This window comes from Dermacentor albipictus, chromosome 1 (assembly GCF_038994185.2).
Source record: "Dermacentor albipictus isolate Rhodes 1998 colony chromosome 1, USDA_Dalb.pri_finalv2, whole genome shotgun sequence".
Classification (NCBI taxonomy): Eukaryota; Metazoa; Arthropoda; class Arachnida; order Ixodida; family Ixodidae; genus Dermacentor; species Dermacentor albipictus.
The window spans coordinates 99,643,291-99,670,646 of record NC_091821.1 but is presented as its reverse complement, the minus strand read 5'-3'; the positions used below and the strand labels follow the sequence as shown (position 1 = coordinate 99,670,646).

Here is a 27,356-nt window from a genome sequence, read left to right as displayed (position 1 = left end):
GCAAGAACACAGCAGCCACAGCCAACAGTGCAAAAGTCTAAAGAACAGGCACAAAAACCTCCGTTTTATAACATATGTAAGCACAGACTACTTTCAGAGCTACAACATTAATTTAGATTAAAAATAAGTTTAGTACAATATTTGAAAAAAAAAGGACAATAGCGACCAGAGACAACCCTCGTGTTCTAGGAGCGCGTTTACAGGATGCACTGTTCAAACTCATCTTGATGCGAGCATATGTTTACTGAAAACCTGGCTTGAGGGACACCAGGATTTTCACACATGAAGTTTAATCGAATGTTAGCAGAATACATGTTGGATATATATAGTTATGTAGCAAATACAGGGTATTTAGTTAAAATAGCATGCACAATCAAAAGAATAAAAGTGTACAAACTGGCTTTTTTGCGCTTCTTCCTTTGAGCACGTTCTTGAAGCTTGGCTATGGCTGAAGACTTCGGCAGGTCATGTTTGTCCATTCTGGGCTTCTTTGCTTGAGCACTTTCCTGAAGCTCGAGTATGATTGGCGACTCTGTTCCACACTGTGCATCCCTACTGCTCTTTGTCTGACCACTTTTCAGAAGCTTTAATTCGAGTACTTGATGCTCTCTTTCACTGCATGCATCCAATTTGCCTTTTCTTGTACGACCACTTTCCTGAAGCTTAGGTATGACTGGAGACCCTGCTTCACTCTGCATGTCCTAGAAGTTTAAAGAAACGAGAGAAAAAAGAAAAGCATGAAATGCTCAAAGCTTGTAGTGGGCATAACTACTTGAATAAAAGGTACACTTAATGTCCAGAGCTCTAACTGGATTTTAAACAGGTACCATCTATTAGTATAGCATAGTATAGATACACTCTAAAATAATTGTGTATGTCCATATTTATTTACATTATAATACCTTTTTTTGTGTTTTTGATCATAAGTGGTACTTGTGCTTTTCTTGTTTTATTTAAGTCTATCTTCCCTTGTTTTGTTCTGAATATTGTGCCATGTGTTTTTATATTTATTTTCATCTTTAGCACTAGCTGCATGAAAACACTAGGCAGTACGATAGGCCACTTGTGTGTACATTTTATTTCACTATCATGCATTTTTGTTACTTCGTGCTTCCATGTGATGCCATGTGACCAGGGGCTTCAGACCCAGTCGAGCTACTGACTAGGTTTTTGTCTGGGGTCTGTTCCAAACTTTCGGAGAATCAAATCTGATTCCCATTGTGCCTGCAGGATATAGCAGCAAAGAAAGGCCAACAGTCGAGAAACTCATTACTGGCAAGTTGTACAAAGATGTACAGAGAAGGAGCAACTGCTTCCTGCAGTTAAGAAAAATGAAAAGCAATAAAATTCTGAAAGTTTTCCACTGTTTCTTAGGCCAAGCAAGGCTGGCATAAATGTTGTGATGACCTACTAAGTTAAGTGCATGAAGAAGTGTCTTAACTCTTTCATTACCACTAAAAATGTGCTCATTTTCGGTGCTTTTATGTCTGAATGTTTTGTTTCAATACATGGTAGTCAGAACGTATACCGTGATACATAACATGATAGCCTGATCACTGGTTTCCAGAATGAATGTTAAGCGGTAATAACTGCTCAGGCAGTTTTTGAGAATTCTTATGCGAAACATTAAAGAAGCACCTCAAGGGACAAAAATTACTTAAATTATGGGGTTTTATGTGCCAAAACCACGATTTGATTATGAGGCACACTGCGGTGGGGGACTCCAGAATAATTTGGATCACCAGGGGGTTCTTTAATGTGCACTTAAATCTAAGTACACGGGCGTTTTCGCATTTCGTAGTCATCGAAACATGGCGACCATTGCCAGGATTCGATCCCACGACCTCATGCTTAGCAGCCCAATGCCATAGCCACTAAGCAACCACGGCGGGTCCACCTCAAGGAACATGAATGAAAATAATAATTTGCGATTTTTAGTATAAATACTGAGATTAAACAAAATTCTAAAATATACAATATGCATTTGGCTCCTAGTTCCCAACTTTTGCAAGTCAGATCACAGACAAAAAAAAAATTATGAAGATTCGTTTGCATCAATACTAGCAATAGTGATGCCCATGCTATGTAAGAAAGCAGTAGCTTTGCAAATGTGAAAACAGGCAAGCTTTTGTTGTAATGGGAGCATTTGTTTTTACTCATTGCAGCTGGCACCTAGTTTGCTTTTTACTGCAACCTATAGGCTCAAGAAGCAATAGTTTTCAGGCCAGGAAATATGCAGAAACTTCAGCACACTTGATTATTGCATTAGATGAGCTTTTCTGTGCAAGCAAGATGCTCTAGTGTGCATTCAACTGGCACTGGAGCCTCCACAGGTTTTGTTCAGTTCCTGTACAGTGCTGTACAGTAATGTGGAGTGTTGCACAATATTGTACAGTAATGAATAAGGGCACTTGCAAAGGCAGCGTTAAAAATGTACGAGATTATACAGCTAGTCAAGCTTCGATTGAAGGTCAGTCTGAGGCTGACTGCATGCTCTTGTGCGAGTGAGAACCCCACATGATGAGCAGGATTACTCATAATAATTTGTACATGCGCTGTCGAAGTGCTGATGTATAAAAGCAGCCCGTGGTGGGGAAAATAATGTTGCACTTGATATTATATGTACACAATTATCAAAATAACATGCACTCATGATTATCTACTGTTGTTCGAGACATCATTAAAGCAGTATAAAGGGACTGACAACTGCCCAGAATGTGCTGCAAGACGATGGAAATGAAATGACCATGATTAATAGCAATAGAATCCAGCACACTGTTCACAATTTAAGTAGGAATTATAATTTTAAATTGGCCAAGAAAGTCTCAAATACCAGTAAGTGGAGAGACATGGCGGCTAAATCTTGGTACTTCGGATGTATTCTACGATATTACTGTACATAAGTCGACTGTTATTAAGCACATAACTATTGCTTAAAATTGCAGTCAGTATATTATTAGACATGCGTGAATTATTCTATGCTTTGGGAATCAAGAATGCCCACATTGCTACGGCAACATGCTGGACTCTGTGTCACGCGTAAAGGTGTCATTTTATTTTCGAACTGACCTCTTTTGTTTCAACTGGTTAAATACCTAAGCAGTTGGACAGAAAACCATGAAAACACATAGGGATTATCGCAGAAATAATTTAACAATTCTGAAAACATGAACATCGACTCAATAAACAAACTCGTGCTTTGTTACAGCTATGGCCACCACTTGCCGTCTGCCTCCCACTAATATCAGCGTATAATCGCTATCTTGCTCACCTATCACCATTTTCAGCATGCTTCCAGTGAACTACATCCTCACTGCAGATAAAAAAATTCTGATAAAATATGTTCCACGGCATTTTCTGCACTAGCACTTCACGATTAGACACTTCGAAGGGTAAGCTCTCCATAGCACTAAATAAAATGAGTACCATAAAAATCGGTTGTCAGTTCCTTTGACATCACATCAGAGAACTAGGCAACTCGAGAGAAACGTCGGTCTTCACTGCTGCTGTCATTTAACAATTGTGTTGCCAAGTCGGCCAAAGCGCAAATTTTACGTCGTGTTATTGAGGAAGTGCTAGGAGCACTGGAGGCTAGTTTTGACAGTATCTCCAGTCATAGTTTTAATTTTCAAGGCTCCACAATCTGCCAAAAATTCTGGTGTTAACAGCACAGAACATAGACGGGGACACGAGATGAGCGCTCAAGGTGTCGTCCTCTCGTCTCGTATCCGCGTCTACATTCTGCACTGTTAACACCAGGATGAAAAACCAACAAGCCCAAGTTGCTGTTCTTGCCAAAAATTTTCATGTGTGACAAATATTTAAACTTCAGTCGCCACTTGAGATGGTGCATGACATGCTAGTGGAATCCAACAGAAATGTTTAACAGTGCATAGAAAAACTGTAGATCAAATTGATCGATTACTATAGGTGCGGTAAGGAAAGAGTTAAAGGGCCCCAGAAATGGTTGGGACAAGTTTTGTAGATGCGTGGGGTACAGCTACAGTAAAACATTACCGCCACAATTTAAGTGAAGCGTCTCATTACGAGAGCTACGGACGATTACAAGTTACCCTCCTCCCTAGCCATGCTTTTTCTGCTTAACTCATTCCCTGAGAAATTGGGGCTAAGCTCCACCTTCACTGGCTCTGTGTCATGATGCGACATCGTGTCATCTACTTCCAGTTGTCTTGGAGCCATGCACAAAGCCTCTACAACCTCTCCGCTAGCCGCCTGGATGTCGATATCCTGCGAGAGCTATCCAAGCAGCGTGCATTTAAAGCATTCTGTCGCAGTGCCAAGCGCGTTCGGTATTCCTGCAAATACAGGCAAGCTGGATGTGTTGACAGATTGGCAGAAGCGTAAACGTGAGCGGCCTGCATGGTGCAGCCACCTGGTGGCGCAGAGCTCAACCAGCCAAACACAAAGCTAATATTGCTGTAATACAGTGTAAAACATTAACATTTAAACAGACCACATGTTCACAATTAGAACGCTGCTGAAACTGTACACCAGTAGAAAAGTAGAATACACTCGGTGACTGCTATATTAGCTCTGTGTTTGTCTGGTTGAGCTCTGTGCCACCAGGTGGCTGCACCTTGCAGGACTGTTCATGTTTGTGCCTCTGCTCATACAGTAAAATGCCCAGTCCGCTTGCATTTGCATTTATCCAAATACCGAACATGTTAAAACTCTTGTGGTAGTAATCCTCCGGCATGGTGACTGCTGCAAACGTGCAGATGCTGGTGTCTATCATCTACTGACAGCCCGATGTGCTGCAGCCAATATCTAGAATTGCAGCTCACAACATAGCCAGGGGTTATCCATGGTGCTCATGAAAAGAAAGCTCGAGACTAACAGTGACCACGCAGCTTGCATCAACACGGAGAATGTTGGAACACAAGCAGACGTCGCTGTGTGCCAGAAGTGCTTGAGTGTAGTGATAAACTTGTCTAGGATTCTTTCTCTGTTACATTGCTTTCTATAGAAACAAGTTCACCAAGATTCCAACTATTACAAACAACATTTGTTCACCATAAAGTTGGAAAATTATTGATGACTCAACCTGGGTAGCCAATTGTATAGCTCACTGAACTGGCATCAATTGGGCTAACTACAATTGTGAGGGGGCAGCTGAAAATTCAGGGGTGCGGTGCCACTGCAATCAGTAGCAATGAACATTTTTGAAACCTTATAAATTACACGCTTTACATGGAGCACTTAAATGCGTCACATAATCAGAAGGACCTACTTCAACGACTCAGTACATTTGTAAAAATTGTCAAAATCGTTTGAGGGCTTGTTTAAGAACGTAGCATCATCACAAATAACTAGGATTTCATAAAATGAAACAAGCAGTTAATTCTACAATTTTTTTTGCCTATACAAGTGAATGGCTTGTAAAAAAATAGCCATGTACCAAAAAGTACAAAGCATAGCACTGTTTTCATTAAACCAAGGCCGAAATTATTGTAGGTGTCCCGATTCAGGCATATAAAATGCACTTTATCATTAGCCTAAAGGCAATTATAAATTATACGCTCAAGGCACCGCTGGCAGAACTTCATATGCACACAGTCTACGGCTGCATATAAGTAGGCATTCGTTAATTCAACTTTTCTGTTAGTTCAATCTCGACCGAAGGTGCCGTCCCGGTAGATGCCCACACATTTCTATAAGACAAGGCTTTCATTCTTTCAATCCTGAAATTGGTCCTCGCCAGATAATTCAAACTTGACTGCTCAGTGTGCATGTGCCTGATCCCAATCGTGACCAGAATGGCTGCAGTGTCTGCTTTGGCAGTGCTATAGGACAGTGTATGTAACAAACACTCGCTGAAAATTGCTGAGGACAGTACGCACGAGTGATCAATGCCGACTCTGGGCTCGGCAGTGGGGCTTGCTTTGCTTACCTAGAACCATGAAGCTCGGGAGGGTGAGGATGACTCATCTCCAAACTCCATAGTTTTGGAGTGCCTAAAGTGTTGCAGAAACCATTCATATGGACCCAGCAGCAGCTCTGTTCATGCATTCAAATGCTTGTGAAGTTTCATTACAGGTAGTGAGTTATTTCTCATAGTGTGATGTTGCAATGGCAATACCACAGCAGTATCAAAGACCCCAACAAAAACCGGTACGGTTCCCAGCTCCTTCAATGGCTTATAGTACCAGCATGAGAAGATATAAGGGGATTCAGTGGCTGCTACAAGCAATGAGGTGTAATTGAAAGCTGTGGCATTGCATTAAAGACAGAAGATATGGAAGAAAAAACACGCAAGGTAAATCTCGGGGCTTGAAGATACGACCTCCTGCCACACACCCCAAAGCTGTCTTGCTCATCACGGATATCTCAACTATTGTTGGCAGAGGAACAGCACTCGGTGTTTCCAAGTCATCTCCTTCCCAAAAGCTGTCCAAGCACAATACTACTCAGCTTTGGCGATTTGATGAGGACTGGGATAATCAGCATGCCATGGCCAATGGCCAGAAGATGACTCTTGAAGGGAATGTTTGATAGTTTGCTTACAAAATCTAGTATTTTGCTGTTGCAGTACATATCTCCACCCATCACTGTAGTTGGAGAGAACTTTTGCACGACGCAAACAGAGCACGCAATAAAATTTCCCCACGGCAAAAAAGAAAAGGCCACTTTTAAATGTCTGGAGAGTGCTCCTGCTCACCCAAGAGAATCTACTATAAGTATGGTAATAATTGAACATATTTACAGAATTAGTGCTACAAGCAACTTGCAACACAAGGCCTGTAGTATGACGCAACAGATGTATCATAGGACGACCTTTAGCACTGCTCCGCCATATATAAAAACAGGAAAACATTTATTGAAGACTTCAGAGATAATGGCAAGTAAACTAGAATTAATGGTTTTCTGATAAGGCCATTTTCAAGTACATATTTTTATGCAATACGCAGATTCATTTGTTAGTTTTTTTGTCACTGCTTCAGGCATCCATTACTTAAAAGTAGGGGTGGGTGAATATTCGAAAGTTTTGAATGTGAATCAAATACTGTACACTATTTGTATTCGTATTCAAGATGTAACTATTTGATATTTTTGGACATTCAAAGGTAACCACATATTTTACAACTGAATGTTAACATCTGGTTACTGTTCTCCATCTGCTGAACAAAGTGTCACAAATTATCAGAAGTGAGACAATGACCAACGTTTTCAATGCAATGATGAAGAAAAATTAGCAGTGCGAGCTCTGTATTTGGTTTCATGGCGGAAACCTACATTTGTAATTTTTGCTTGTAGTCTCATTTAGTGTTTCGACAGTTGTTATGTAGCAGTTTTTTTCTTTTACACTACAACCTGCGAGGCTTTTCTTGCAATGGGCACTTTTACATGTGTTTATAGCAGACAAGATCTCCAGCAGCATTTTTTTAAAATTTCTGCAAAAAAATTTTTTGCTGTGACCAATTAAATTATTTAGCCTTTTTGGTAAGCTAGTCATACAGCAGCCATTATTTTTTGGAAAGCTTGCTTGAAATCAGGCTCTAAAGCTTAGAGGCTTAATTATATGAAAATAAATATCCTACTTTAAATATATGCACCTGCATTTGTCTATTCAATATTCGAAACTTACTATTGGTATTCATTTCATTTTTGAAAAAAAGTTAATATTTGCCCATCTTTACTTAAAAGCCAATACAGAGGGCTGGTGTGTTATAGTGGACAGTCCATATTATTTTGTGTGGTACGTGATAATAGAGTTTGCACATTATTCAGTGTTTATCTTCACAACTTATTTTAAAGCTTGGCAAACAATTAACTGTAATATAGCTACCCGTAGATTACTTCAGGGATCGTGCCTTTGTGAGAAATAACCCCCAATAATTTAAATAATAATAATAATAATAATAATAATAATAATAATAATAATAATAATAATAATAATAATAATATAAATAATAATAATAATATTATAACCGGGGAAATTGTTAGGAACGGCCAAGCAAAATGCCGTAGTAACAGCTCAAGGAGCCCTGGCAACCTCGAAAGACCTTTGCATAATCTTGAGCACATGCTTTTTGAACTGTAACAGTTACATGCAGAAACCTTAATTTTCAACTTAAATAGTACAAAGTAACATCTTACAGCACAAAAACATGCAGCTGAAGAGCCCAAGTTGCAGCTGAATTGTTTGCAAGAGCCTAGATGACAATATGTGCATATACAGAACAAAAGTCACTTACATTGTTGATGACACTGCGCTCCAAATGCCTACTTTGACCATCAAAGAAGGAGACATGTAGTCGTGCAAAGCATTTTTCACTGGCTTGCATATCTTCAGCGCAGTCTTGGCTTCGGTTATGCTTTGGCAAACACAACTGTTTTGCACTATCACAGTCTTGATGTCTAGGAATACAAACATCTTGCTGCTCTACCAAAATAACTTTGCCTGCCTTGCCAATAGATGATTCATTGTTTTTGTCAGCTCCTCCAGAAGCAATGTTATCTGGATGTGTTATATGTTGCCTCTGTTTTGTTAATGAGTGCGAAGTAGCTCTGCTGTGCTGTTGATATTGAGCTGGTGTGCATGGGGAAGCGGAACTCATATGCGGTGCATTTTTGGCAGCATGAATGATGTCTGAAGAGACAGGCTGTGCTTCCAACTTCAGTGCAATTCTTTTAAGTATTCTTGGTAACAACACAGGGCCGAGCTCCATTGGAATACTAGGATGGGCATTTGCAGTAACATGTCTCATAGGAATTATAGGTGTACTGTGAGATTTTGGCCTGAATGCTGCAAGATCTAGTGTGTGCTTTCTGGGTGCCACAACTAGCTGATTTCCAAATAAGTTGTGTTTATGACTTTCCATTTCACAGGCACATACAGATTTTTCTTCATTTTGGATCTTCTTGGCGACAGTTGTGCATTGACCCTTTGACATGGATGCAACGTCTGACATATGGTTTTTAACCGATGCTACTTCTTGATTCTCAGGTGAGCTGCCTTTTGGAACTTCCACATGATGCATCTTGGAATGTCTGCTCTTTGATTCTTTTTCAGCAGACCTTTCTTCTTTCCCATGAAGATTTGCACTCTCATTTGTAGAAAATGTTCCATGTTGCCTCCAAAACGTTGATACAGCTACACCATTTGTGTCAGCTTGAAAGTCTAGTTTCTTTCTTGATCGCTCCTTTCCAAAAGAGCTTGACATTCCGTTTGCGGCTAGATTTTCACTATTTGATGGTTGTTGCTCGGCAATTATATTTAGCAGTGGCCTCTTTACTAGCTGAGGTTCTCTTGTGCATTCACTTATAAGTGGGTGTGAGTCAACGCACAGATGCCTCAAGAGTCCAATGGACTTGCGAGGCTGAAAGTTGGGTAGCAGCTCAGATAAGGCTTTTCCAGATGATGGCAAGAGTCTCAGTTTTGGTACATGATGTGGAACTGGGTCTTCTTCTAGCTCACTTTCATATCCACTTCTCACCACTTCGAATGTGTGTTTATTAACAACCTCCCCACTGTCGGGTGATGTGGAGTATGATGGAGGGACTGTATCGAGTTCCAAACTTGGAGACTTGTCAAGCAAGTCCAGTTTTGACTGCGCCAAAAGGTTTGCACGAGGGTCATTAACAGGGTTTCCAGTAGGCACGGCTTCAGCACTTGAGACATTGCCAGAGGAGCCTTTGCCATCTTCAGTGGTATTAGGCTGTTTGAAGAAAACAAGGTTGATAATTAGATGTGAGAAAGATAGCATTTCACAGCAGACTGCAGAGCAACAAAGTGTCAGCTGTCAAATTTTAGGTGCAGAGTTTTTCTTAAAGGGAAGCTGAAAGGTTTTTCAGAAAAAATGAGTGAACATCTATACATAATGGTTTTCAACCCTCCGAATTTGAATATCGTATCGAAATTGAGCGAAAGAAAGCGCAAATATATTTTATTTCGACGAAAAGTGCAGCAGCGGACACGCCCAGCTCGCGCGTCTCGGTTCCGCCTGTGATTGGTCGGTGCGCCTCGTGACGTCAACTCTAGTAACCGACCGCTGCCGCTACACATGAAGCGCGGTGCCAGGTAGTTTGGTGCTGTTTTTCTGAGACTAATGGAAAATTTAGAGAGACTGCGTTTTTCTGAGGAGTTCGGCGTTACTCCCTACATGCACGAGCCGATTGCGAAGAGCCGGCCTCTCGAAGAAGCAAACGATGCAGGTACGAGCAGTGCTTTCGACGCGAACGAAAGCAAGGTCTTGGGATCTCCTCGTGTTGGAAATGCTCTTTGGCGAGTATGTTTTTTGCAAAGCGATCTAGTGATCTCGCCGATCTTTCGCCGATCTTTCGCCGATCTAGTGAGCTCGTTTCCGGTCAAACAACTGTAGTGTTGTGTTCCTGCATGCCTCCTCGTGGAACGTAAGCGGGGATGCGATCGTCGGCATTTGTGCACTGTTCAAAGCTGTCGGCAATCTACAAAGACGGTTTAAACGCGTAAAAAGCTTACCGGTTCATGCAGTACGTGTAGTGACCATCTGTTGACTACCCCGCACGTTGACTACCACGCACGTTGACTACCACGCACGTTGACTACCACGCACGTTGACTACCACTCTACATACACGCAGACGCACCAACAAAGGAATGCAGGGTCAATCGAAGCAGATTATGATGGCACGCACGCAGAAACAAGCGCGGTCAGGCACGGTCGCTGATGCTGCGAAGGAACGAAACACTAGAGTTGACGTCACAACACCGCGGTTTCCAGTCTCCGCTCCGTTCGTTCACTCGACGGGGGGCGGAGCTACAGCGCAATTTCAACCGACGATTACGTCACTCCTAATTGGAAAAAACAAACAACCAAATTTTACCTACATGGTTTACAAGGTTCCCGCATCCGTACATGAGCGTCTTATTGAATTCGACACTCTTCAGCTTCCCTTTAATACACAGTAAATGATTTTCCTAATTTAGCCTTTACAGTTATACAGGTCTACAGGCCATAAGCTTGTGGTGTCTGCAAAGAAATTCTAGTATGAAAACTATGTACGCAATTTTTTGTGTTGTTACAAACATCTGACAGCACAGCCTTCTGTTATTGTGCAGGCTTCCATCCCTGATGTGTCAGGTACCTACATAGGCTTGCAGACCAAGACAGCAAATTTGGATGTGTGGCAAAAAGTTTTGTCAAGGCATGGATATTTTTAGAGAAATTTTCTTAAGGGTATGACTAAAGGTACCAATATAAAGTAGGGAAAGTGACATGTTGCCCGAGGCTTGGACCTTGACACTTTAGAGCAGCTGCACAGACAGGTGACGTACCTTTAAAAACTCGCCACTTTCTAGCAGTCAAAACGAAGGCTGAATTGTGTTCTCCAGTTAGCTAAGTGGAAAGAACTGAATTTTTCAGTATAATATGTACTGTTCACAACAAAAGCTGCATCAGACAAAAACTGTATAGTAGTTCTGTGCACCTATTAATATCCAACAAATACAAGGAGACAGGGATAAGGATTGAGGACTTCATTATTTAAAGTTTGACAAATTAGCCTTGTGCTGTTTACATTTATGAACTCACGCTCAGCTGTGCAGTAAGCATCTGATAAAAGAACGGTTTAATAGCCAACATAATTTCATTTATATATGGAATTCCAATGCAACAAGGACAACAATACAATACTCTTTCAATGATCGGCACATGTAATACAATGTATAATAAACTTCGCATACTATAAACAGCAGTGAATAAAGCACTGCAATACCTTGCACCTTTCATACAGCCCTCAACAGTGGAACACATGGTGCATGCATGCTTGCAAAACCCACAAAGTAGAAAATTTATACTATTGCACACAGTGTGTCAAAAGACAAAGAAGGGTGGTGGCCAAACAGAAAGTAAAAGGGTGAAAAGAGGTCTCGCAACGGGACAAATTATAGGCGAAGGTCATAAAGGGTAATGTACTGTCCCAATCACTGCAGTCAGAAACGTACATAGACAGCATTTCTGGCAACATGCGATTGAGCCTTGCAGGCCCTGCAACATGCAATTGAGTCAGTCCATTTGTCTGTGGGTGATAGGCAATGGAAAACTAGTGCTTGGCAGAACAGAAGCAAAGTACGTAGGTCTTCAACTATTCTGGACAGGAAGGTGCTGCCGCGATCAGTGAGGAGCTGCCATTGTGCGCCGTGATGGAAATCAAAAAAGGAAATCTGACATCTGAGTTGCACAGCTTGCGCACAAAGCTTGCATAACGGGTCTCGTAATCAGTCACAACAACGACCCACTTATTGCCAGATTTCGACGTCAGAGAAGGGCTGAGAAGATCGACACCGACGTGAAAGAATGGCTCCGAGGGCACATTGATGGGGTGAAGGCGTCCAGCGGGTAACACAGCAGGTTTTTTCCGCTGCTGACAGAGTGCACAGGCTGCAACGTAGCGATGCAGAGAGCGGTACAGGCCTGGCCAGTAGAAGAGGTGCCGCACACACTCGTAAGTACGTGAAACACTGAGATGGCGTGGTACAAGGAGTAAAAATTCTGGTCCTTCAGGGCGTAAGCTGCGACAGTAGAGAACTTTGTTGCGGAGCACAAACATGCACAGCGTGGGCTCCGAATGTCCAGAATTGAGATGATCGATGAGAACACATAAGCAGTCATCACGCTGTTGTTCAGTGTAGATGTCTTAAGATCAAAAATGGATAGGACGCAACATTCGGTGTCATGTGCATAATATTCAGGGCGGTCTACAGGATGACGGGAGAGGCAGTCGGTGTCCTTGTGCAAACAGCCCGACTTGTTAAAACAGCAAATGAATATTCTTGGAGCCGCAATGCCCATCTACCTAATCGTCCAGTGGGTTCTTTAAGCGAGGCGAGCCAGCACAAGGTATGGTGATCGGTAACCACGAAACGTGTGGCCGTACAAGAAGGGGCAGAATTTGGCAACTGCCCAAACGAACGCCAGGCACTCCCGTTCGGAAATTGAAAAATTCCTCTCGGTGGGTGGCAGGAGGCGGCTGGCGCATGCAATTACGCGCTCTGCGTTACGCTACCATTAAACAAGTACAGCCCCAATTCCATAGCCACTAGCATCCGTGTGAAGTTCAGTGGCGGCAGATGAATCATAATGAGCCAGCAACAGGGGAGCCATGAACAAGTGTATGAGGGCGGAGAAGGCTTTGGTTTGGTCACGCCAGACTGCCGGCTTCTGGCTCACCGAGTCTTAGGCCGCACAAAAGATCCAGTATGACAGCTGACATCGGGACATTCAATTTCCTCTCGACTCCATTGTTTCTCTTGGCTACGCAACACCTCTATGAATTTGTTATGTTGCAGAGGTTGCATAATACAAAGATGTGTTTACAATATTTACAAGAGAGAACGATGCATAAACAAGATGAGTGTCGAGACCGCTTCCTCCTCCACATGTCGAATTGTCTTCTGACTGGCGCCACTCTTGGTTGTGCTGTAACAATATAATGAAGTCTAACTTGCAGCGAAAAACTTAGCTAGTTTGCAAATTGAATTCATTCGAAGTCTTTATATTGTTACGGGGATGTTAGGAGTATATGAAGGCTGTATTTATAATATATATATACAGGATGAGTCAGCGTAGACAAGATGGCTGACCACCAACAACACACAGCAGCCAGCGTCTCGCTATCTTCTTCCCCTGTCTTTCATCCTTCCGTAATAGGACCCCCGGGTGGTAAAGCACCGTCTCAAACATGGTAGGCGAAGAATCCGCCTCTTTCATGGCGCGACGGCGCATGCGCTCTGCCCTAGCAGATTAGACGTGAAACGTTTTGGAAGGGTCGTGCGCGTGGCCGCGCGCCGGGAAGTCCCTCGAAAAAAAAATAAGTGCGCTCGGACGCACGCTGCTGCAAGCACTTGTGCCGTGTACCACATTGAAACTACTGGTAGCTCAACGTCGGTGCGGTGCCGAAAATGTGCGTAGCGTAAGACCGCAACTCCACTTTAAAAGAGAAAGCGGCCAGGGCATCGTCCGAGTTGTCCGGACTGCACCGTGAGCCGGGTAGTTGCCGCCTTTCATGAATGGCTGGCTAATTTACCGAAAAAACTGTACGTTACACTTGGGCGACATTTAAGTACATCACATTGCTGACATCTTTTTGCAGCGTCGGTCCTCACTTGCTGGTGGTGGCAGCATGTTCCTGACTGCACGTACTCGTAGGGCGCTGCAACACTGGGTCAATACGAGACCGACAAGACGCTCACTCCAATGATTGACCGACTGTTGTGCATCACTGAAACCTTTTTATCATACCAGGTCGACAATGGCGCAATCGACAAGCGCGAGTTGTACTGCGGCAGGCTTTTATGTCGAAGGCACCGGCAAAATCAGCATGCCGACCATCGTTCGTCTGAACCCCGTGCGACCGGCCATTGTTAAGAATGGAGAGCTGCAATGCAAGATTGCCACCCAGTTACGACCGGGGAACAAGACACGCATCCCCCACGCTCCGTCGCTTCAACTAGGATGCGTTCAATGAAGCGGGCTTTGTGCTGACACCGCCGCCATCCTCTAGCCTAATCGCCGTTGTGACGGAACGAGTTTGGCAGGCGAACTATTGTGCCCGAGCTGCCGTGGGAAAGCCATTTTTCGTTGCTTCCCACGCGCCGAACGGGACGCAAGACAACGAGCTACCCAGAATGGCTCAGAGCTTCCCGGGACGGCGCCCCTCTGACGTCGGCTCCGGACGTCGGAATGTGTGTGCCTTTGTGTGCGTAAACTCTTCTACGGGGCGGCAGCGAATTTACAATGAGTAAACGCACGTTGGCGTCACCTTGTATCACGGGAGGACGGAGTGTTTAAAAACTGCTGTGGTGCGAATGCTCGGGACACTTCTCTTGAGCAGTCATGTTGGACTGACACTCTTTTTTCTTAAGCAGTCATGTTAGACTGATCCACTTTTCTCAAGCAGTCATGTTAGACTGATATAAATACTGTAAATAAACCCATATTCCTCGTTCTCGATGAGAAGCAGTTGTTCCCTTCAACGTCCTCAGCGTGGATAAGTTGGACGACGGCATGGGCCAGCTACCTTCGAATTCATGCCGGACTCCAATCTTGACAACGGATCATGAGCGATGGGATTGAGCCCCCAATCCTGACACCGTCGAATCGACAACACAATAGCGACAGCGTCTTTGCTTGTATATATAATTAGTCGTGCTCAGAATGAGTCATACACGCCTACCAAGTTGAAATGCACAAGCTTTAACCCTCTCAAGCCGTGCCCACGAAGTTTGAGCCAATGTTGTTCCTGTTCAGCGAAGGTCAACCTGGCGCCGTCGAGTTCATGCACTCGCTACCGGCGGACCTGAACTGAAATGTAAGCAGTTAGGATGAACAAAACTGCCTTTATAGTTCAATTCTGGCCTTAGCGATTTGAAACCAGCTACACTTCACTTCGCACGGCGCGTACACAATAAGCGGTAAGCGGCAACACAGCGCTGTGCCAACGTCTGTACGTCACCGCACCTGTAGGGCTGTCGGCCGCATTCGCTACGTATATGGGTGGGCCTGTACGTGTTGCTTTGCAGACATTTCTCAATTTCAGAGATGCACTGTTTGCCTCTGCATCAAGCGGCAAACAAGAGACGGTGTATTCAGTATACAGCAGCATAAACAACCGCCTTCCTCATTTATACCAACGCCGTGTGAGCGATGGCTTCCGTGCGTTTTCGTGAGAGCACAACATGGCCTACAAATGAGCACTTATGCGAGCACAGTTTTCTCTAATAATGCTCTATGTCACACTAAAACTAAATATGATGGAGTTAAAGAAAAGCGAGAATGAGTTAACAGCCCGTAATATATGTATCTGGATCACAGTTGCCGTTGTTTAAGTGGTTCGGCCGCTCATATTGACTCGTCTCAGTGTGTAACAACATGGCACATATGCGCAGATATGCATGTTTTGCTACATTTTGACACTTTCATACCAGCGATGGACCTTTTCCACAATATTTGACGATAACAACGAGCTGTGGCTGTAGATGTTGATGTAATCCGACGCAGAAGGCTGCGCTCGAAGACTTTTTGAATATGCGAAACGTCTAAATAATGTGTAAAAAGAATACAAAAAGTGACGTCCAAGTACAGAAATCGGTGAAAAATTCCAAGGCAGCCGTGCCGCCAAACGGAACTCGGCCTGCCTTTATCGAAGCAAGGTTTGGATACGGGCTAGTTTGTATTCCATGGTATCAATCGTCACTTACAGCGCATACATAGACGAGGGACAAAAAGGACAACGAAGACAAGCGCTGACTTCCAACTGATTTTTATTTTCAGAAACAAACTTACATATCCTGAGACACCAAGACAAAAGCGCCACCTAAAAAGTGTCAAGCTGACATAAGTATGCATTCAAAATCCATTACCTAAGATGAAAGAGAGCGCATGTGCAACCTCAGAAAAACCAGTTCTTTGTCTGTTAATGCAATTGATGGCTTACTAACCGAGTCACCATCGGCAATCGCTGCTGCTTCAATGATAAGTCTGGTACATTCATTAGAATGCCTAGCTAAGATAGTGGTTTCTTCAAAAATCGGGACGCAGCCGCATTGTGTGCAATGAACACCTAGAAAGCCTTCCTGCCCTTTGCGCACTTTATTTCTGTGTTCTTGCAACCTAACACTAAGACATCTACCTGTCTGTCCTATACAAGACCTACCGCATTTCAGAGGTATCTTATAAACAACACCTTTTGAACAAACTGTATACTTTTTTCTATGATTAATGCTGCAAATACTATGTTTCTTTGCAGCAGGATTGGTGCCGACACAAAGCTGGGCAAGTTTTTTTGGAGCAGAGAAAACAACGTCGATACCTGCTCTTTGTCTTATTTTTTTAAGCTTGTGGGATATTCCATGAACGTATGGGATAACAGCTGTTTTGTTTCTTCGTTCCTCTCGGAGAACCTGCGTAATAAGTTTAGCACCGATCCTCACAACTTTGAGCCTCAGGTACATGAACCAACGACATGGCCAAGAAATTTGAGCTCTTGGAACCCGAAGTAGCATTTTTCAGGCTTGATGGTGAGGCCAGCAGTATGGATCGCAGCGAGGACACTCTCGAGTCATGCGAGATGTTCGTCAAACGTGCTCGAGAACACGACGACGTTGTCCAAGTATACAAGGCAGATTTACCATTTGAGTTCAGCAAGCATGGTATCCATCGTCCGCTGAAAGGTGGCAGGTGCGGAACAGAAACCGAAGGGAAGAACTTTGAACTCAAAGCTCGTCAGGTGTCACAAACGCTGTTTCTTCGCAATCCTGTTCATCAACTTCGATTTGCCAATACCCCGATTTAAGATCCAACAAAGAAAAAAACTTGGCATGTTGTAGACGATCCAATGCGCCATCGATGCGTGGCAATGGATAAACATCACGCTTGGTGACACGGTTCAACTTTCTGTAATCTACACAGAAGTGTAGTGTGTTGTCTTTCTTTCTGACTTACACTACAGGGGAGGCTCACGGGCTGGTGGACGGCTGGATCACGTCGTCTTGGAGCATCTTTCACCTGATGCTTGATCGCTTCCTTAAGGATTCTGACGAACAGGACGTGCGGACTAGTCCGTAATAATGCAGTGCTTTGTGATGACATTGAAAAACAGTCCACAAATTCATTGACGAGACTCAGTACGGTCTTTCTGATGGTCTGGCAGAGCGGCGTTACCGTGAATCCGTTCTTTTAGACTGGGTAACTCAGATTGCCGAGATGATGCGGTTTCCAACGTGGCAATGTCAGTAACATCTGTGATTTTGCGAAGAAATACGATTGTCGTTCCTTGCAGTACATGCCGATACTCGTTGCTAAAGTTTGTTAGTAAAACGACTGAACATTTGTTTCGCACCTGAAGCCCTCTGGCTATACAAATGTGGCGCTCAAGAAGCAGGGGCATGTTTGCCTCAGCAATTCCTTCAGTGTCGTCCTCCATGTCACATCTGACAAGGGTAAACACGCTGCTCTTGGGTGGCAATGCGACGTGATCATCAGCTACGTGAAGCGCGATGTCACGGTCGCTGTCATTACTGTTCACTATGCCTTGCGCAGTAGCGAAGCTGATTCTGGACTCTCGCAGGTCAATGATGGCACCGTTCGCCTGAAGGAAATCCATGCCGAGTATAACGTCCTTTGAACATTCAGGAAGAATGACGAAGTCGCCGATGTATGTGAAGCTCCGAATGTTGACTCGTGCCATGCACCAGCCCATTGGAGTTATGAGATGCCCTCCTGCAGTACGAATCTGAGTTCCGGTCCATTGCGTCGAAACTTTGTCCAGTATACGTGCGAGATTGTGGCTCCTAACAGACGTGTCCGCACCCGTGTCGATTAACGCCGTGACTTCGTGGTCATCTATCATATCGTGGTCGTCGTAGTGGAGGATCTTCAGCGTTCGCAACGTCAGCGACCTCACCTCCGCAGGTCGCTGGACTCAGTTTTTCCGGGAGGCTGGGCTGGGCGAGCGACGCCTCGTTGCTATCGGCGTGAGTAGGGGGCTAGAAGACCTGTTTCGGGCGGGTGACGGTGATCGTGGTTCACGGAATCGTGGGGCAAACGAGGTCCTGGCGTCTGTGAGGAATGCTTCAATCTCCAGGGGGCGTTCACCATTGCGCGGGCACGGCGCATTCAGTGAAAATCCACAGAGCCCAGCCCGGTGGTAAGGACACGCCCTGTAGAGGTGATCGGCTTCATCGCAAGGCCTCCGGTCTGCGGTGCGCCATACGTCACTCTTGTAGGGTGGTCGCGCTCCAGCCATGAATGGCGTGTGGCGAGTCCTGATGTCGCCAGTTGCTTTTTAAACTGCGCACACCATGCAAGTACGGGACGCCGCGCGCATCGTGAAAAGTCGGAGACAACGAACTTCGCGCAGCTTCCGCATACGACATGCGAGGCTGTGGCTGCCGTACCTCGTGCTGTGGTGTCTCGCTTCGCTCTGGTACCTGTACTGCCTGCCCGATTTCTTCCTGGACGACTTCAGCCAGAGCAAGTTGCGGATCCGATACCGGAGACACCTGAAGCTTTTGGAGCTCTTCTCGAACAAGCCTGATGAGCTCCCGCAAGGCGTCGGTATTGTCCAAGGGTCACGCGATAGGGTCGACACGTCGCGGTTGTACTACCTTGTTCGTTGCTGCAGTGCCTTTTCTATTCATATGGCTTCGGCAAGAAACTCTGCAACGGTCTTTGGTGGGTTGCGTATTAGGCCACCGAATAACTTTTGCTTCACGCCATGCATCAAGTTCCTTACCTTCTTTTCTTCCGGCATGGATGGATCCATGCATCGGAAAAGTCGGCACATATCTTTGACAAACATTGCTACGCTTTCGTTCGGCCACTGTACTCTCGCCTGAATTGCAGATTCAGCTCGCTCCTTGTGATCGAGGCTATATATGTGCCGATTAGCTGCCGCCAGAATTCGTCCCATGTCGATAGGCCACCTCATGGTTCTCAAACCAGGTCCACGCATAGTCCTCGAGGGCAAAGTAGGCGTTGCGTAGCTTGCGCTCTGGAGTCCAGCTGTTGAATTCTGCGACACGCTCAAAGTGATCGAGCCAGTCCTCAACATCCACGAAGGTGTCCCCATGGAAGGATGTGGGGATTCGCAGCTGGTTAAGGAAGACCTCGATCGGTGCCGTTGAGGAAGAAGACGGAACCGATGTGGTCATCCTTCTGACTGTATTCGGTAGAGGCTCGTGCTCAGGTGGCAGTCCTTGAAGTCGACAGCTTGTCCGTACGTGAACAGGAGTCAGCTCGACCGGACTTCGTACTGGGCTCATAGGCGGCGTTCGATCTGGGAGTAGTAGCATGTACCCAGCACCTCCACCAGAACAATGTAACGTAGATTGAAGACGGAGTCTTACAAAATAGCTGTTTCGCTTTTAATGGCGGGCCAGAAGAAGAGTGTGCAGCTTACGCACTGCATCGTCTTTTGTGGCGCCGACCTTTGCGCGCGCCGTCCTGCGGTGCGGGAGCCCCACATCATTGTGTCAATATATACAGGACGAGTCAGCATAGACAATATGGCTGACCACCAACAACATGCGGCAGTCAGCGTCTCGCTATCTTTCTCAGTCTTCTTGCATCCTTCCGTAACAACATTTCTACTGTAAAAATTACTGCACGTTTTTAGAAAGGTCCTTGTGGACGGCATCTTGTCAGAATTACTTATATAAAGAATCCCGCAGGAAACCAAACTAACATACAGATTGTTAGATATGGAGCTGTTTCCTGTGCCTACTTCGAGTTCCCCAGACCACATCGAATCGCAGCAAATTCCAGAGGAGCACTCGAGCAAACAAGTTGAAGGCCACACGTTCACGTGCAAACAAGTTCGTACGCCGCCGGTAGCTATTCTCTGCTTGACTCTTCCAGAAAGCGAGGGGATAGCCCGGCACTGTTGGAAGTAAAGTGGGTCCCAAACCAAGACGGCGGTATTGTGCCGGGACGGCCTGACGGCGGTAATGCGCCGTGACAGCCGGACGGCTGTGATGTACCGGGAAGGCCCGAGCGTCCCCCTTCTTCGCCTTTGAAGAAGGCATTTGCCACCACAGCGGGGCCGTACCGTCGGGAGTAGGTGGGCCCTCGGACAATGGAGCCCAAGCGTCCCCCTTCTCCGCCTTTGAAGAAGGCATTTGCCACCACAGCGGGGCCGTACCGTCGGGAGTAGGTGGGCCCTCGGACAATGGAGCCCAAGCGTCCCCCTTCTCCGCCTTTGAAGAGCGCATTGCAAGTCTGCAAGGCAAGACCGCAGAGAGCCGCCGGGTGTGACACCACGACACGGGCGCCAACCATTGGCCGAAAATGGCGTTATCTGAGCAGACTCTCCCATTGGCCGAACATGACGCGACTTCCAGTCCTCGAAGGGTTTAAAAGGAGCATTCCAGAGAGACCAGAGCATTCCCTGATTGACCTCTCTCGAACTTCTTGCCGCGGGCCGCAGCGTCCGAGTTGCTGCCAGCCCGTAATGACTGTACGACTGTTACTTGACTCTCATCTCACTGTATATAATGTAAAATAAATCCTCCAAGTTTGTTTTCATCCCGAAGTCCGTCCTCGACCCCTACAAGATTCAGAAGCACTGATGGGTACGGTAGAGATTGTGTTATGAGCCCAACTTCTGTAAGTTGAATACATGTGCATGTGTATCATAATGAGTACATGTGTGTTGTAATCATCATAAGCTGCCATTTTGTTTGTTTACAGAGGTGTAGCGAGTCGTGAGGCCAAGCTCGCCTATATTCAGTCATGACAACAACATGGTGTGATGACACTGAGACAATGTGCATTCCTTTCATCGTCGCCAAGACTCTTGTAGGCCCACTTTGAGTGTTTATTATGGGTGTGCAAATATTAGAAAATTTGGGTTATCGAATATTTTATTTTTAATATTTGCATCCGACTCGAAAAAAAATCGAATATATTGCTGGCTGTGCGGGAGCAAATATGGCTCTTAGCATTTCTTTTTCTATTTAATCTGAGAAAGTGTGATATTGTGCTGAATTTTGCTATAATTTCATGATGGTGGCAAAATTTCACCTGTAAAACCCGCTTAGCCATTGGACACCTAAGAATTGCAGAAAAGCCAGCCTCTCAGTAGCAAGGGGCACGGGTTTGCAAACAGCGAGGGGGCACAGTTTTGCAGGTTCCACCAACCAATCCTGAGCTTATTGCTCAACAGCAAATGCGATGAGTGACGACTGATGCAGGGTCAGATGTATCCGAGTTAACGGGAAACTGATGCAGTATATGCGGTATATATTAAAGCACAGGTTGGTGAGAACAGACAACTAGCAGATATTAAATTTTCCAAAGCTAACATGAGCCAAATATACAATCTTTTAGTATAATGACTTAATAGTTAATTTATGACAATGTAATTGCAATGTTCGAACATGTCAAAATAAGCCAGCTTACTAATAAGTGCATGTGCATATTATTCAATATTTTATGGGAAGTTTTTGTATTCGAGCCATATTCGAAAATTTTGATATTCGCACACCCCTAGTATTTATCGGTTCTGGCTGACCAATGACACACTTGGGAGGATATCCACAATAATAAGATCCTGAATGGAGCACGCCTATCATGGTTACTCAGCACAACAGATAGAACAGTGGTATGTTCCGTCCTTACTGTAATCTGCTCGACAGTCAGTGTTATATGCACCTGTTCACATTTGCTTACAGAAGGATGCTTTGCAAAAGATAAATTCACTGTTGGACAACGTTTTTCTGTTTGCCACACAGGCTCTAAGTATCTGCATGCAATGAGCGTGCCCTTTGTTAAATTGAAACCCTGAAACAATTAATTTCTTATATTGTTCGAAGAAATATGTGGAGTTCAACAGAGCTCAGATGAAAACTGAAAAGCTTTTGCTATCAAAGTTCAACTGTATTAAACAAAGGTTGTATGGACATTAGAAATTTTGAATACAAATGAAATACTTGTGTTGAATAAAGGTGTTCAACTAAAGAATTTAATACTCTATTTCTTTTAATATTCAATTGTGACTGGATATACAAGGTTACTGAAGTTACTGGACCCTACCTGTCACTGCTAGCTGCTTCAAGTCCCTGCAGAAAGCTAACCAGGAACTGCAGTGATATTTCACTTCCTGATAATTTCCGAGTTGAAGAGAGTTATGAACAACATTGCACAAGCTGTAAAAAATCAATTGCATTCTTCAGTCATATTTGTTTTGCATATTTCATTTTGTATTTATAGGAGGTGGAAAAATATTTTATATTCATCCTGATTTTTGAAGCACATGCTCTTCAAATATTATTTGTTTAGAACATTTCCCTATTTGAACCTACCTCTCTCAATTATATAGCAATGTTTCCTTCCCCATATTTGCAATCATTTTTCCAAAACACTATGTATAATTCAAACAAATATAAATAAATGAAAGCTCCAGTAGCTAGAGAAATCAGTGTAGTACAAATCACTAACATAGACAAATGGAATGATCCAAGGTTAAAGGTTAAAAGGGCATCACTCAGTTTTCAATAGTCATCTTTACAAAAACTAAGTCTGCGAAAGCGTGCAACAGAGCTTCAAGTGAAAGTATCGTACATACCGTACTGTCTTTCCAAGTAACTGTGAAAGAACGGTGTGTTGGCTTGAAATACCTAGGTCTTCTCCTGTAAAAGAATGCCACATTTCAATGTACTGCAGATACAAAGCAATTATGCAAAAAGAGCGACATATTAGCCCTTTCAGTGTTAAGTTTTTCGAAGAAGCTACATCTCCTGCGTCGGGTTTTTTCTAGATAATAAAACTAACAGCTTGTTTTTCGCTACGCAAAGGGAAACAATGACATGGATAAAGGCAAATGCTCTTTTGGTATGGTCCTCACATTCTTATCTGACACAAGCGACATGGCAAGACAGAAATTCGAAAATGTACCGGTAAGTCAGCGACACTTGAAAGGGTTAAATGCACGGTAGCTCAACATGACTCACTGCTGTAGAGAAGCTTGCATTATATGTCAAGTGAGGACCATATCCTAATACAATCTTTTGTAGGGTTCAACCAAACATGGCAGCGTGCCTTTAGACAAATAATCTACTGTTCTTTACACTGAAACAAAAAACGCATTTTCTACAGTTACCAAAGCAAACAATGTTTTCAAGGAATACAGTCGAGCCACGATAGAACAAAGTTGTACTTGCAGCGAAAAACTATTAGACCGTGAATTTCATTAATTTGAGGTATTAAAGTTTCAGCATTAAAAACAACTTTACCAATTCCCAGAGCATTCCAGGTGGACACTATCTTGTTAGTAGGCACTTATAAACAAATCGCAAGAATGTCGGGCCATAAGAGAGGTATAGCTTGTCCAGTATTCAGGTAAACACAGGCGGACAGGGTGTTAGGGTGTTGGGGCAGAGGTGTAAATGGGAGTGGACTGCATGGTGCAGAGTTCAGATAGGCAAAAACAGCTAATATTGCAGTAACCAAGTGTATTTTGCTTTGCTGCAGGTGTACACTTTTGGCAGCAACACGATTATGCCAGTGCCGAAAATTTACACCAGCAGTGAAGTAGAATACATTTTGTTAAGGCAATAATAGCTGTTTTTGTCTGTTTGAGCTCTGCCCCAACGCGCCCCGTCAGCCTGCGTTTACCCGAATACCGGACAAGATAAACCTCTCTAATAATAGCGTGGTTATGAGCACCAGCGTGTGCGGTGCAGATCGCACCGAGAGCAATGCATCAACATGGCTCATGGCATCCGAGATTCGCGTGTTGCATCACGCAGCGCTGGTAAATCTTGTATGCCATTGCTGACTGCCGCAGCCTGTGACCACAAATTAAAAACAACAGTGTAGAAAGATACGGATATTAGTCCTGAGCCAAAAGGAAAAGAAAGGAAGAAGGAAAGTCAGTTTCACTAGAAAGGTGGAGCATTGATGGCGATAGCAAAGAGACCACACAAAGTAGGGTTCGTAGTTTTATCGGTGTCATGCGCACTCAGGCAAACATTAACAGATCTCACTCAATGACCATGAACTCAGTCACAACGCGAGCGAGCGCTTCGTACCATGTCTCTGTATCGGAAGCTTGAGATTACACAATCAGCACCACTAGAAGTGCGGGTATAACAATCCGTTTCGGCTTGCCATTGAGAGTACTTCCAAGATTGATAGGGCGTGTGGCCCGCACAGTGAGGAGAAGGCAGATGGGTGCACTTTCCTTCCTCCCCCCAACCTGCTTCATTCCCTCTATCCCTTTTGTGCAGAAGGAATCGTCAGCTCTCATGTTTCTCCGAGTTATTTAACAATGCAATAAATGGCACAACGGTGTTTCTCGCCTACCGCATCTTGGCGTGTGTTCTTTGACAGCAGTTTTGCCGCTCGAACTTTTCATGCAGAAGGACGCTTGAAATAACTTTTGCCTCGGCCGACATAGTTTCTTGCTAGATTTACTAGACATACAGGCTCCAAGTACATGATTTAAATGACCGAAAACTTTGTTGCGAAAAATACACGATTTTCAATGCAACTAAGCTCGGGAAATGAAAATAGTTAAATTAGAGTCTTAATTACCACCATAATAATTTACTTTAGGAGATATCTTTCAATAGAGGAGTTGAACCCAATAAGCACTCATGGCATGTCTGTTGCGCAAGAATTCCAAGACTAGTACTACTTTTAACACATCTGCCTCTAACATGGGCCATGAAATACACTACAGTAGTGATGAAAAGCACTTGAACAAGAAATTTCGCTTTAATCTACAGTGGTGTTATACCTAATATTAGGGATTTTACCAAAAAACTTTTGCATAGCACTACATAGAGTGCTATATCTTGTGCCACATTTTGGGGACATATGTCGAAACTGGTGCTAGTGTCAGGGTGCCTATCAAATGGATATGCTTCAAGCACTGATAGGCTTAAATTCTGCAAATGCAGCATGCATCTTAAGGCATATAACATTGAAGTTGAATTACTTGAGTTCTGTTAACTAGCTGCAACAGTGCACACAAAAGGAAGACAGACACAGGCAGCATTGTGTGTGTTTTGTTTGTTTTTTGTGTGTGTTTTAACTTGCAGCAAAAAAAAAAACGTCTTAGCAAGCACCAACTAGGCCAACAAGCAGTTTTGTTGCAACATATAGATTAGCTGCTGCACGTGCCTGCTGGCCAGTGTATCTTCCTTGGTCTCTCGTTGTGCAGAATGTTGGTAGCATGGGACATCCTTGATTTCTCAGCAATATTGCCAAAATGATTTCGGTCTACAGCCAACATGCTAACGTAAAGTGTAAAAAGAAACATTATAACCCACAGCAATTTATTCACAAACCTCAAAGGACTGCTCAATGGCATTCACATTCACAACTCATAAGAGCTAAGGTGTCCTCAGATGTCTTTTTACACCGAACATTGTACTGACAGTGCAATTCCATCTTCCCAGGTGGATCCCTTGTATATGCAGATATTACTCGTGCAGCAAATTTAAATAATTTATTGAACAAAGGTGCACTAGTAAACTATTAAATTGCTGACTTTAGTGAACATACAAGATTAGGTCCATTTTCCTTGAGTTTCAGGACAGCTATCCCCAAAACGTGCAACAGAATTAACTAGTGTTCAAGTCAGTTTTGTTTTGAAGTGTGCAAGGGCTACGGGAGGCTTTTGGGAAAGTTAACTAGAACACCATATTTCGTAGCAGACTTTTGTAGTAGATAGCAGGAAACTTGTCTCACGATTTTTGCCAAATGGGCATGACTAACTGACCGGCTTCAATTTCACAATGGCAACATGTGGCCCAAAGTAAATAATTAAACTTCACAAATCGAATAAATTGATTGTCATTTTCTGTGATAGCTAAATATTGCTATGGCCAAATGTTGTGTAAGTAATGTCTACACTTACAAGTATTTCACCTGGATAGACAGAATTGAATTATGATCCGATATTAATTTTTAATGAACTTAAGTTCTGGGCTTTTACTTGCCAAAGCCACAATATGATGAGGCATGCCATAGTGTGGGACTCGGGACTAATTTTGACCTCTTTGGCTCTAACATGCACTTAAAGAGTACACGAGCGCTGTACATTTCGGCCTAATTGAAATGTGACTAGGGTCGAACCCACGACCTTGAGCTCAGCTGTGCAACACAATGATGCCAATCATGATTTTTTTTAAAAATCTGTTAAGGATCTTTCACACCAATTACTGACAACGGTTATGCGACCAAGTTAGTACCAAATAAATCGGCCACATTGGGCCAGTGGCCCGCAGCTAGATTTTTCACTCATGTGACCGCAGTTGCAAAACTCAATCAGATGCGCAGAAACAGGACGTCTGTATATGCTGGAGCTTATTTTACGTTGCCATGGTATTGCGAGTATATGTACATGAATGGTGTGAACAGCATATTGCAAGGCATTTGAATGTGGCGACTTGCCGGAAGCACATACCAGTGTGGAACATTGGTCGCCTTGAACTGCTTTTTGGTAGCCAGTTCCAATCAATCGCGCGACCTCCTCAAGTCGCCAGTGTGAATGACCTCATAATGATGAAAGAAGGCCACCCGGCATATTGCATATTGCAGAACATTGCAAGACTTATGCCTGGCTATTAGTTTAATATAGGGCACCAGAAAGATTGACACATATCATAGACGAGCACTGAAATCATCTGGACGCGTTATCTGGACTCATCAGTAGAAACATCATCCAGTCATCGTTCTGCAATAACTTTTGTGCGACATGTAAAGCATGGTGCATTATTGTAGCAATATGATCATCGCCTTTTATTCAGAAAAAAGAATCTCACAAAGAGTACGCAAGAATCCCAACTAGTCAACTAGCCAATCCCTACTAGCCGATGACTAGTTGGGATCTATTCAATGCACATAA

The 27,356-nt window shown here is 43.9% G+C and overlaps 1 protein-coding gene across 3 annotated transcripts in view; it reads right to left on the bottom strand.

Annotated features, from left to right (window-relative positions):
* Positions 1-27,356, bottom strand: part of LOC135906180 (uncharacterized) — a 95,214-nt gene that overhangs the window by 61,638 nt on the left and 6,220 nt on the right. For all 3 annotated transcript variants that reach the window (XM_065437444.2, XM_065437442.2, XM_065437443.2), the window contains exons 2-4: positions 23,067-23,130; positions 8,217-9,680; positions 398-701 (exon numbers count right to left, since the gene is read on the bottom strand). In XM_065437444.2, the coding sequence (XP_065293516.1) occupies positions 398-701; positions 8,217-9,680; positions 23,067-23,130 (1,832 nt within the window). The remainder of the gene's footprint in view (positions 1-397; positions 702-8,216; positions 9,681-23,066; positions 23,131-27,356) is intronic.